This window comes from Aethina tumida, chromosome 4 (genome assembly GCF_024364675.1).
Source record: "Aethina tumida isolate Nest 87 chromosome 4, icAetTumi1.1, whole genome shotgun sequence".
NCBI lineage: Eukaryota > Metazoa > Arthropoda > Insecta > Coleoptera > Nitidulidae > Aethina > Aethina tumida.
The window spans coordinates 19,298,410-19,312,461 of record NC_065438.1 but is presented as its reverse complement, the minus strand read 5'-3'; the positions used below and the strand labels follow the sequence as shown (position 1 = coordinate 19,312,461).

At 29.2% G+C, this 14,052-nt stretch overlaps 1 protein-coding gene across 1 annotated transcript; it reads right to left on the bottom strand.

Annotated features, from left to right (window-relative positions):
* Positions 1–44: 44 nt before the first annotated feature.
* LOC109607480 (uncharacterized) lies at positions 45–1,576 on the bottom strand. The gene is made up of 4 exons (XM_049966158.1): positions 1,442–1,576; positions 916–1,220; positions 822–857; positions 45–489 (listed from the first exon to the last, which is right to left on the bottom strand). Exons 1-4 carry the CDS (start codon positions 1,521–1,523, stop codon positions 166–168), a joined length of 747 nt encoding a protein of 248 aa, XP_049822115.1. The 5' UTR covers positions 1,524–1,576; the 3' UTR covers positions 45–165.
* Positions 1,577–14,052: the final 12,476 nt, after the last annotated feature.

The following is a 14,052-nucleotide window of genomic DNA, read 5'->3' as shown; positions in this document are numbered from 1 at the left end:
ATTTACACCGGCAGTGGTAAATGTACAGAAGAAAAACACCACACTGCTTTTAATTTATTTAATATCGTACATAATTCAGATACAACGGAACGAGTACATCGCAACTTAAATAAAGCTATCACAGGATTCCCTTAAAACGCGGATGGTGCACCCATTTCGGCGATCCTATTCGTCTTGGAACGATGGCGGCGGTGGGGGTAAGTCGTTCCTCCTGAGCCTCTCCTGCAAACGGGAGCAGGACTTCTCGTCCTTTATCTGATCCGCAGGACAACTGAGCTGAATTTCCCTGAACATGCAGTGATGGAGCTTAATGCCGGCCGGATTACAAGTGCCCTTATCCTTATCGGCGTTGGCTGTGGCATTCCTGGCTTCTGCCAGGCAGGTGGAGATTATTTTATCCTGCAACGATGCGAACCAGGATTCCTTTGCGAACTTCTCCTTAACGATAGCCCTGAATTCCTCGTCCTTCGGGTTGCCGGCTTCGTCCAACTGAAATTCGTGTTAATTCATTAAGAGCCGTCGAAATGTAACGACGGTTTGGCCTACGTGTTGTTTTTTGTTATTAATTTTATCGTGTCTGATCGGAGTTTGTGTTGCGTGCGAGTGCACAATGTTGTGATTAGAATCGGGCCGTTTCGCCTCTTAAATGTCCTAATTTGTTCATACAAATAATAAAATCGTCGACACAGTTTTAACTAGTCACTACTGCTGCTGCTTGTACGTTGTAAATCGGCATTGTTTTCGTAGATTATCGTCAATCAAGAAAATGAAATGCGACAGGAAGACCGCGATTTAGTTTAGTATCCTTGACTCTTACTTACCACGTTCTTTTTCTGGCCGATGCATTGGGAAACGCACTGCAAGGAAAACAAGGAAATCAGCATCGAATTGAATGGATACAAATAAAGTACTTACGGTCATTTCTTTTCGGTGTTTCTCAGCCCTGTCGCATCTGAAGGGATCGATTTCACCACGTTCCTCCCTTTCGGCTTTGGAATCTTTGTGGTCCTTGCCGACAATCTCCTTGAAGCAGGCTCGCTTCAACTCCTTTTCGGCTTCGAACTGTGAGTCCATGACGTTTTCGGCGCAGCACAGTTTCTTCTTGCGGCGTCCGCATTTTTCGGGCATCACCGCTTCTTCGTCTCGACGGTTCCTCACGTTGGACTGGGGCTCGTCCACCGTGTTGTAGATGTATTCCAAGTCCCGGGTTAGGAGTTGATCTGGACGTAATCATTTTTATGGGTTTGTCATTGAGTATGTATAATTTTAATAAGCAATAAATGAGCTAGATTATTGGGAAGCCCGGTTAATACAGCCGAGAATTTTAAGAGGCCATAAAAATAGAGGAACAGTAAAAATTTAACAGTTTTTGCCAGACTTATTTATGCGGAAAATCACTAATTTATTGTTAACGCAAAAGCAGAAACAGAATGGTACTCACTGAAGTCGGAATCGTCAAAGTTATAGCCAGTAACGGCCAAAACAACGGCGGCCAACACACCGAGGCATAAAATTTTATTCATGTTGTTGCAAATAATCAAATGGTACTAAATCTTGCCGGTCCCAGCGGCCAGTTATATACTGCCGAGTTCGTCTGCAAATTAGCTGTAAATATGACACGTGAACAACACTCACCTGGCGCAAAAAAAATCACAAACACGGGATGCTACCAGATATTATACCATGACACGATTAATTCGGTATTTTTTTTTTTTTGTGTGTGTGACCGTCCGCAGTTTATATGTAATTAAGCGCGAAATTTTTAATCGCGGTCATGTGAGAACAATACGCGAATCGGGCCATAAATCACTCTCTAATGCCTTTTTTAAAAATGTTGATTTTGAAAAGTAATCGGCTCGTTTCGTGCATGGAAACATAAAAGCGCAGCGCATTAAATTTTTTATTTTTTTTTCGTTTATTCCATAATAAAAAATAAAAAGCTCAACCCCGAAACTTGTCCATAGATCACATTCTATTTAGTTAGGTGGAAATGCGCTGTGAATGTGATAAGGGGAAAAATAAATAATATATTCATATATTTAAAGCCAATTTCCATTGTTTAAACATTTATATGATAAACGTGCCATTAATAAAAGTGTAGATGTGTGTATCCTTTCAAAATGTAAATAAAATAGGCCGGATTCGGCATGTTTTATGTATCGCACCCTAAAATGTGTTCTCAGGAAATCTATCTTGGTAAACTGTCAGAAGCTCTTTTTAAAAAAGCATTAAAACTTACTCACTGGTCATTTTCTGCAGTCGATTTCCCTTCGATCCATTTACTTAGCTAGAAAAAATAAAACCGGGGAAGTTATGGTCATAGGAATTTGCATAAAATAACATCCGGAGTATAGAACACGAATTTGTGTAAAAATATAAAGATTGAGGGAGTAACTTGAAAAAGTCGCTTATGAGAAAATAATTGCTGTAAGTTTTTCTGTTAATTATTATTTTGATGGTTATTTGATTAATGGTAAACATATTTACGTACTTTTTAAACTGTGAGTAATTTTATGATTTCACATATTGGTGTCAAGAAATATTTCTCTTCTTTTTTGTCATAAAAACTACTTAAAATATTGTTTGAAAACGGTAAACAAGAACATCTGATTTATGTTATCTCTTCTTTTCTCATAAAATATTAATTAAAATATTGTATAAAATCTATAAAAAATATTTGTCCACCTGATCATATATATTTTGAATTCTCAGACACTACTTATTAGATTATTATTATATTTTTATTTCTGATCAAAATGGCAACATCACAAAAAAGAACATTCGGTTTATGTCATCATATCTGATAGAAATACTTACTTCCCTTCTCCTTATGTCATAAAAAACTAATTAGAATATTTTATTACTAATCCAAATCGCAATAATAGAAAAAAGAACATACGTTTTATGTTATCTATTTTTTATCATAAAAAACTAATTAGAATGTTGTATAAAATCTGTAAAAAATATTTGTCCACCTGATCAAATATATTTTAAATTCTCTGAAAATACTTGTTAGATTATTATTATATTTTTATTTTTGATCCAAATGGCAACATAACAAAAAATGACATCCGATTTATGTCAACATATTTGATAGAAATATCTACTTTTCTTCTCCTTGTGTCATAAAAAACTAATTAGAATAGTATATTTTATTACTGATCCAAATCGCAATAGAATGTTGTATAAAATCTGTAAAAAATATTTGTCCACCTGATCAAATATATTTTAAATTCTCTGAGAATACTTGTCAGATTAATATTATATTTGTATTTTTGATCCAAATAGCAACAAGGACATTCGATTTATATCATCATATTTGATAGAAAAATGTACTTCTCTTCTCCTTGTGCCATAAATAACTAATTAGAATATTTTATTACTGATCCAAATCGTAATAATAGAAAAAAGAACATTCGACTTATGTTACCTACCTCTTCTATTATCATAAAAACCTAATTACATTGTTGTATAAAATCTGTAAAAAATATTTGTCTACCTGATCAAATATATTTTGAATTCTCCGAGAATACTTGTTAGATTATTATTATATTTCTGATCCAAATGGCAACATCACAAAAAAGAACATTCGGTTTATGTCATCATATTTGATGAAATACCTTCTCCTTGTGTCATAAAAAACTAATTAAAATATTATATTACTGATTCAAATCGCAATAATAGAAAAAAGAACATACGTTTTATGTTACCACTTTTATAACATAAAGAAAACTAATTAGAATGTTGTAGAAAGTCTGTAAAAAATATTTGTCCACCTAATCAAATATATTTTGAATTCTCCGAGAATACTTATTAGATTATTATTATATTTTTTATTTCTGATCCAAATGGCAACATCACAAAAAAGAATATCCGGTTTTTGTCATTATATTTGGTATAAATGTCTACTTCTCTTCCTTGTGCCATAAAAAACTAATTAGAATATTTTATTACTGATCCAAATCGCAATAATAGAAAAAGAACATCTAATTTATGATACCTCTTCTTTTATCATAAAAAACCTAATTAGAATGTTGTATAAAATCTGTAAAAAATATTTGTCCACCTGATCAAATATATTTTGAATTCTTCGAGAATATTTATAAGAATATTATTATAATATGTAACTTTGGTCAAAATGACAACATGAGAAAAAAGAAAATATCACTTCTCTTCTCCTTGTGACATTTCGTCCATCTGATCAAATCATATATATTTTAAGTGCTCTGAGAATATTTACTATGTTACTATGTTTATTATTTTTGATCGAAATGGTAATACTAGAATAAAGGATATTCTATTTATGTTATCTCTTCTTTTAACACAAAAATCTAATTAGAATATTGTATAAAATCTATAAAAACTATTTCTCAGTTTGAACAGGTATATCTTGAATTCCCTGAGAATATTACAATATTATTATATTTTTATTTCTGATCCAAATGGCAACATCAAAAAAAAGACATTCTATTTATATAACATAAATAGAATGTCTCTCCTCCTTTTGTCATTTTGACCACCTGATCAAATCATACATATTTGTGTACTCTCCTTAATACATTATTATATTTTTATCCTTCATCCAAATAGTAATAATAGAACATGGAGAGACCACTTTATGTTATCTTTTCTTTTAAAATAAGAAGCTAATTAGAATATTTTATAAAATCTATAAAAAACCTAATGATGTGTATTTGACCTTGATCCAAAGGGCAGCAACAGAAAAAAGAACATTCGATTTATGCCATCATATTCTATAGAAATTATTATTTGTCTTCTTCTTTTGTCATTTTGTCCTCCTGATAAAATTACACGTATTTTGAATACTCTGAGAATATTTACTACGTTATTATATTTTTTAATTTTAGAATCAAATGTTAATAATAGAAATCCATTATTTTATTGCAAAAATCTAATATAAAAAATATTTGTTTTCCTGATCATGTATATTTTTAATTCTCTGAAAGTACTTATTAAATTATTATTATATTTTTTTATTTCTAATCAAAATGGCATCATCATAAAAAGGGACATTCGATTTATGTGATCAAATTATATGGATATAATTATTTATATTCTTCTTTTGCCATAAAAGAGCTAATTGGAATATCGTATAAAAACAATAAAAAATATTTTGTCCCCCATTCTCTATTTTGGTAAACTGTCATTGTCTAGATTTGATTCCCTTCAATCCATTTACTGAACTATATAAAATAAGTTATGGTCATAGACATAAAATAACATCCGTAGTATAAAACACAAATTTGTGTAAAAATAAACCAGAAAGCTTGAGGGAATATTTTGAAAAAGTAGCTTATGAGTAAATAATTGCTGTAACTTTTTTCTGTTAATTGTTTTTCATACAAGGTTGGACAATTTAACGTATAAAATTATGGTTATTTGATTAATGGCAAACATACTTACATAATTTTTAAACTGCGATTAATTTTATGGTTTCTTTGTCGAAAACAATTGCATAATTGGATTTTGATTCATTTTAATTCGATTGCGGTGAAAAAATTAAACAAACGACGTATTTAAAATTAAATCACACGATTAGTAATAAAAAATTATTACCCAATATGATGAAAACTTGATCTATAAATAAATTAATTTCCTTTTATGTATCATTTCCTCTTTTACACTCGTATATTTTAACCTTGCTGATCAATTGTCAAGTTCACGGTCACACGATGTAAACATTCGGGAACCGCATTACATAACAAGATTGTTGTTGGTCGATCAACGGAGACGTCCAATTAATTATGACTAAAACCTTTCTAATAATATTTTTGGAACCGTTAAGCAGTAACTGTTTCCGAATGAACAGATCGATTCGACTGATAAAAGCGTAACAGCCAACGTTGAGACGCGACAAGAAATATGTATCTCTTAAAATTAAAGTTTGAAGAAGCGCCAGAAATTTAATTTGCAGACAAGTGCATGATGGAATGCACTTGATAATGGTGAACGGCTCCTATTCTATAGTTAATTTGGCAATTTTTCACTTTATTCAGTACACGGGAGCGTACAAGTGTATGCAATTTGTAATGTCGATCGATCATTCGAAAATCTTGGCAAACTTTATAAAATCGGTTCATTAAAGCGTTCCTGTCTATTTGTAACCTCTGCTGTTTTGAAAAGCACGGTGACAGCAGTTGTCTACTTTGCAATCAATTTCGGATGATTTATTGAGCAAATGTTCACTACAAGGATATTTGTTCATTTTCCGTAATGGCGTATTCCGTCGTTTCTCGAAGAATGATACACATTCCATCATTTATGCTGCACTGCATGCAATCGATGGTCCTTTTGTCGTTTTTAGTGCACCTGCAACTATCACATTTATAAATTACTGTGCTTACGCATCGATGGGATTTTCGACATTATTACAATATTTTATTTCTGATCCGAATGGCAATAATAGAAAAAAGGACGTACGATTTATGACGTCATATTCTATAAAAATAACTCCTTCCCCTCTTCTCTAGTCATAAATATCTAACAGGAATATTGCACAAAAACTGTAAAACTTATTTTGTCCAAACGACGAAATCATACATATCTTTAATACCACATTGTTATATGTTTTATTTCTGATCTAAGGGACAATAAAAGGAAAAAGATTATATTCTACAGAAAGAACTATTTCTCCTTTTCTTTAATCATAAAAATATTAATTTGTATTTTGTATAAAACTTGTAACAAAAATAGTTTGTCCAATTGATCAAATCATACATATTTCGATTATTATATTTTAGAGAAAGCACTATTTCTTCTCTTTTATCATAAAAAAAAACAAATTGGAATATTGTGTAAAACCTATAAAAAAAATAGTTTGTTCAAATGAACAAATCATACATGTTTTGAATAATCTAAAAATATTTATTACATTTTTACATAATTTATTTCTGATCCAATGGACAATAAAAGAAAAAAAGACGTCGATTTATGGTAATTAAATTTTACAATAACACCTCTCATTTTTATTCCGCATAAATAAACTAATTGGAGTATAGTGTAAAACTTGTAAAGTCTATTTAGTTTATATCATTATGTTTTAGAGAAAGCACTATTTCATCCCTTTCAACATAAAAAAAACAAATTGGAATATTATGTAAAACATGTCAAAAAGTAGTTTGTCAAATGAACAAGTCATACTTGTTTTGAATAATCTAAAAATACTTATTATATTTTTATATAATTTATTTCTTATCCAATGGACAATAAAGGAAAAAAGGGCGTCTATTTATGTGATTAAATTCTACAGAAAGAACTCTCTTTTTTATTCCTTATAAATAAACTAATTCGATTATAGTGTAAAACTTGTAAAAAACTACTTAGTTTGTCCAAATAATCAAATCATACATATTTCATATATAAAAATATATACTTATTGATTTTTTATATATTTTATTTCTAATCCAGAGGACAGTGAAAGAAACAAAGACATCGGTTTATATCATTATATTTTATAGAAAGCACTATTTCATCTCTTTCAACATAAAAAAAACAAATTGGAATATTGTGTAAAACATGTAAAAAAAATGAACAAATCATACACGTTTTGAATAATCTATATATATTTATTACATTTTTATTTTTATTTATTTCTGGTCCAATGGACAATAAAAGAATAAAGGACGTCACGTCGTTTTAAGTCTCTTTTTTTATATATTTAATTCTCAAATTGAAGCAACATATTTTTTCGACGCATACTTCAATTAATTAAAAAAGTTTAAAATTCTACACTTCAAATACTGGACAAAAATAATATAGATTTTGATGTGATATTAAATACAGATATTATCAATATAATTATAGATATTATATTATATAGAAAAATATACTTTTTTCCAATGTATGTTTAAAGCAATATAGAGATCGGTTTTAACAATGTCGTGCTGTAAACAAACGTATAGAAGTGCAATTCTCATACCGTTTAAATAAACAAGCTCAGTTCAAACGTGTCCCCCTCATAAATTCAAATAACATTTTGAGCTTTCGCCGCCCCCACCGGAACGGCGGACCGCCGCCGACGACGAACCCCCCCACCCCCCAAAAACCGGCTCAGTAATTTATACCGTAATTTATAACTATAAGAACGACGGGCGAAAACAATTTTGGCGGGAGCACGGCGAAAAAAATGCGCGACAAAAATAAAAAATATCTCGTCGCGTAAACAACGGCGGAATAAAAAATGGACGTCATTTTTCTCCGGGTTTTGCCGTTTCGCGTCACGTTCACGCGGAAAAGTGGAAGAGTGGCGGTAGCCGAACGGTCAGCTGTCGGTGACAGGAGGTCGCGCCCGCTTATAGATACTAAAGACAGTTTCCAAGTCCCCCGGGTAACGGATACGGTCGGCTCTTTCGTCATTACCGGGCAGAGAGTTTGGTTTTCAAAATCACCACACGCCGAACTCCTTCGGCCGTGGGATATCGATTCGCCTTAATGTCACGGTGGTTCTAATTCACTCACGGTCGTCTATCTCGGATTATTAATTAATTTTATGTTTGGATGCAAAATGTGAGGGCAGATTACATTACTTTTCAACGAAAGTGTGCCTGCGTTGGTAACTGATTTGGACGCCGATTTTTTTCTTGAAAGTACGTCAGATATAAAGATGATATTGAAACTTTGAGATCGATTCGATCAAATATGGCCACAGCAGGTGTTTTTGAAATTTGAAAAAAGTCAATCTTTTATTAATTTTCATAAATTTATATCTCAGCTTCTATATAGTTTAGAGATTCCGTTCGAACGGCATTCTCCTCTGTAGACCATCTTTTTTCAAGACAAAAGCTATTAGTGTTAAATTTATCTCCGGCTTAGCTGGAAGCTTCCAGCTAAATAACTACATTAGCAAAAATTTACCTGTTTTCAAAATGCTCTCAAATCTACAGCTACCAAAGTATGGGGCTAAATAAATATATAATAGATAATATTTTTGTGGAAGTGTATTTTGTTAATACCTGCCCATTTTTTACTTTAATTGTTTGGATTTCGTTATTATACGGTCATCCAAAGCCAATTGATTTTTCAAAAATCACTATTTTTAGATGGCTGTAACTTTTTTCTAAGAACTTCGATTTGCCTCAAATTTTCAAGAAAGTTAATCTAATATATTCCTAGTAAGCCGTAATAAATTTTTATTATGGTATCGAGCTTGGATCATTTGGATAAACTAAATAGTTTTTTACAAGTTTTACACTATACTCCAATTAATTCATTTATGAGAAATAAAAAAGAAATAAAACGACATCCTTTTTTCTTTTATTGTCCAATGGATCAGAAATAAATTATATAAAAATGTGATAAATATTTTTAGATTATTCAAAACATGTATAACTTATTCAGTTGATGAACTATTCTTTATATGTTTTACACAATCTTCCAACTATTATACAGTATATATTTTTATAATATTCGAAATATGTATGATTTGAATATTTGGACAAATTAAATAGTTTCTTACAAGTTTTACACTATACTCCAATTTGTTTATTTATGAGGAATAAAAAAGAGAATTGTTTCTGAAGAATTTAATCACATAAATCGACGTCCTTTTTTATTTTATTGTCCATTGGATTAGAAAAAATTTATATAAAAATGTAATAAGTAATTTTAGATTATTCAAAACATGTATGATTTGTTCATTTGACAAACTATTTTTTTACATGTTTTACACAATATTTCAATTTGTTTTTTATGTTGAAAGAGATAAAATAGTGCTTTCTCTAAAATATAATGATATAAACCGATGTCTTTGTTTCTTTTATTGTTCTCTGGATTACAAATAAAATATATAAAAAATCAATAAGTATATATTTTTATAATATTCGAAATATGTATGTTTTGATTATTTGGACAAATTAAATAGTTTTACACTATACTCCAATTAGTTTATTTATGAGGAATACAAAAAAAATTCTTTCTGTAGAATTTAATCACATAAATCGACGTTCTTTTTTCTTTTATTGTCTATTGGATCAGAAATAAATTATATAAAAATGTGATAAGTATTTTTAGATTATTCAAAACATGTGTGACTTATTCAGTTGACGAACTATTCTTTATATGTTTTACACAATCTTCCAATTTGTTTTTTTTTTATGTTGAAAGAGATGAAATAGTGCTTTCTCTAAAATATAATGATATAAACCGATGTCTTTGTTTCTTTTACTGTTCTCTGGATTACAAATAAAATATATAAAAAATCAATAAGTACATATTTTTATAATATTTATAAGTTTTACACTATAATACAATTAGTTTATTTATGAGAGATAAAAAAGAGAGTTCTTTCTGTAGAATTTAATCCTATAAATCGACGCCCTTTTTTCTTTCAATATCCATTGGATCAGAAATAAATTATATAAAAATGTAATAAGTATTTTTAGATTATTCAAAACATGAATGACATATTCATTTGACGAACTATTTTTTTATATTATTTACACAATATTCCAATTTGATTTTTTATTTTGAAAGAGATGAAATAGTGCTTTCTCTAAAATATAATGATATAAACAGATGTCTTTGTTTCTTTTACTGCCCTCTGGATTAGAAATAAAATATATAAAAAATCAATAAGTATATATTTTTATTATATTCGAAATATGTATGATTTGATTATTTGGACAAATTAAATAGTTTCTTATAAGTTTTACATTAAACTGCAATTTGTTTATTTATGAGGAATAAATAAGAGTGTTCTTTTTGTATAATTTAATCACATATATCGACTTCCATTTTTTTTTATTGTCCATTGGATCAGAACTAAGTTATATAAACATGTAATCAGTATTTTTAGATCATTCAAAACATGTATGATTTGTTCATTTGAACAAATTATTTTTTTATAGGTTTTACACAATATTCCAATAAATTTATTTTTTTATGTTGAAAGAGAGGAAATAGTACTTTCTCTAAAATATAATCATATACCCCAATGTCTTTTTTCTTTTTTTGACCTTTGAATTAGATCTAAAATATATAAAAATTTAAATTGAAAAATATCTCTAAAATTGATTAAATAATTTTTATGAAGTCAATTTTTATTTTAATTGTTTATTAAACAAAGAAGTTATACGGACCACAACGTATACAGGGTGATTCACCAACGTATTCATTAGATGTTTATGGGGAAGGGATAAACGTATTGATTTGAAATTTTTATAGCAATTGTAACTTGACTTGAACTACTTTTCTAATTTGTTTGGAATAAAAATTACAAATAAAATGGCTATACCATGTCTCATATCTAAACCCAAAGTTTTATGGATCACAATGTGACTATAAACCTGAACAAATATAGATATGGACACGTCTCAGTTAGTTAAAGAATGGTTCGCTTGTCAAGGAGTACGTGTAATGTCTTGGCCAGCACAAATTCCAGACTTGAATTCAATTGATAAAGCCTTTGGTGGAAAAGAATAATGGAGCCTACTAAAATCAATAAAAAAGGTGTTTAGAAGTTATTAAAAATGGTGGATACTAAATAAAAGATGAGTAAAAGTACGTAAGGTTGTTTAATTTTCTCTACTTTTGACTCTTGAATTTTTTTCAAATATTAATAAATACCTAGCTAAACCCACTAATAAACAATTAAATTGCCGTCTTGTTACACTTTTATCAAGACAAAAGAAAATTTCTATATGATAGTGTTTATTTTGAACTTTTTTCATAGTATTTATTACTTTATTATAGATTTGATTTCTGATCCAAATGGTAATAGCCAAAAAACGGACATTCGATTAGTGTCATCGTATTCTGTAGAGAGAACGATTTATGTATATTTTTGTATAAAAACGAATAGGAATATCGTGTAAAATGTTTGTCCACCTGATCAAATCATACATGTTTTGAATACTGAGAATAGGTAATTCGTTTTAACGTCCAGTGTAAACCTCGATAATATTTGTTTAACCTTAATTGAGATAGCGGATGCAAAATGGCTAAATCAGATTGGATTTATTTATAATAGAAAGCCGTAATGCGGAGTCTCAAAATGAAAAACTAGATTTTATTCAGATTTCATGTAAATACATTGCTATTTCCCACCGGAAATGGTAGTTCATAATTGTTTTGTTTGAAATTATGAAAACTGCACATAGAAATATAGATTAAAATGTAAATTTTTAACCGTTCTTTCTCCGAAATTAGTAAACAGAGTGCATTTTATATATTGTATTTATCGAACCGGGGCATACATCAACCATTTTACAATTTCCGTTATTTTGGCGCGATAAATAATTCTCGAGTGTTTGCTCGCTGGAAGCAAAAATTCAATAAAATTATAGTGCAGTTACACAAATCCAATTTATTTCGCCGATACATGTCCGACAATGTATAGAGACGGGAAAAAATCGAAAAAAACGAAAAAAATAAAAATAAAAAATAAAACACACGATAAATAAAAAAAAAAACAAAAAATAAAAATGCACCAAATTACATTTCAAGACCAAGTGCACATTGCGGAACATGGCGACCGTACGTAATGTAATAAATGACCGTGTTCCAAATGTTTTTGTATCAGAAAACGCCGCGGCGTAAGTCAAAGCGGAATTTAATGAATCCTGCTGCCTCGAATTTTCTAATCCGTCGCACTTAATGCTTATTTATTTGTAAATAAATTTATTATTTGTTGACAGTTTGTATTCTTTAAGTGATATATTTTATACCTACATTTTATAATAAAATTCAATTTAAAAGAAGAACAATTTTGATAAATTATTGTAATATTATGACGAAGGATATATTTAATTAAAAGATTACACGTGTATAGTGATATTTCCTAAATTTATATTTGTTATAAAGTATAATATATAATTTTCGAAATGATGGTTATTAAAATTTATACATTGCCAAGGGATTATAATTTTAAAATTATCTACTCTATAATTAATGTGATATTAAAATTCACATTTGGAAATTAGTTGAATTTACGTGTAATTAATTGTAAATTCAACTGTGTAATTTAATTAAAATCAAATTATTTAAGCTAGTTTTGAAGAGTCTGTTCAATTTACAACAAATTTAGTCGTCCATTTATATACATTTTTTACATTTCTAGTGGAAATAATGATATTCAAAATTAGCATGTACAGTGATTGATTTAACTTATTCATTATTAGTTTATAAGGAATACTTAAACCAATAGAAGGATTTTTTAATATTTAATTTAATTATGAAAATAACAAATTTATTACTGTTTTAAAATGCACAAAATTAAACGTAAATAACGAACACCCTTTACAAAATTTTCTAATATTAAAAATGTCACAGTTAGGCTGAAAAGTTGGTAGGCTAGCATAGAAAAAATCTTTTTTTTAAGAGAATTTGATTTTATTATTCAATATAATTGCCTTCGGGATCGTCCTTTCAGATCGCTACACTTATTCCAGCAATTTTTTTTTGATCCTGTTCGAAAATTAAAAAATTAATGTTCCGGGAGGTCTAAATGTAAATAACGAACACCCTGTACAAAATTTTCTAATATTAAAAATGTCACAGTTGGGCTGAAAAGTTGGTTGGCTAGCATAGAGAAAAACTTTTTTTTGATAGAATTTGATTTTATTATTCAATATAATTGCCTTCGGGATCGTCTTTTCAGATCGATACACTTATTTCAGCAATTTTTTTTTTATCCTGTTCGAAAATTAAAAAATTAATGTTCCGGGAGGTCTAAATGTAAATAACGAACACCCTGTACAAAATTTTCTAATATTAAAAATGACATAGTTGGGCTGAAAAGTTGGTAGGCTAGCATAGAGAAAATTAAAAAATTAATGTTCCAGGATGTCTAAATGTAAATAACGAACACCCTGTACAAAATTTTCTAATATTAAAAATGTCACAGTTGGGCTGAAAAGTTGGTAGGCTAGCATAGAGAAAAACTTTTTTTTGATAGAATTTGATTTTATTATTCAATATAATTGCCTTCGGGATCGTCCTTTCAGATCGATACACTTATTCCAGCATTTTTTTTATCCTGTCCGAAAATTAAAAAATTAATGTTCCGTGAGGCCTAAATGTAAATAACGAACACCC

Bases quoted from the DNA above. Each gene is read 5' to 3' on its own strand.
- LOC109607480 (XM_049966158.1), bottom strand. From the start codon at position 1,523: ATGAATAAAATTTTATGCCTCGGTGTGTTGGCCGCCGTTGTTTTGGCC. The intron at 858-915 runs GTAAGTACTTTA...TTTTCCTTGCAG, and splicing joins AACACCGAAAAGAAATGACC to TGCGTTTCCCAATGCATCGG. The intron at 490-821 runs GTAAGTAAGAGT...CACGAATTTCAG, and splicing joins TCGGCCAGAAAAAGAACGTG to TTGGACGAAGCCGGCAACCC.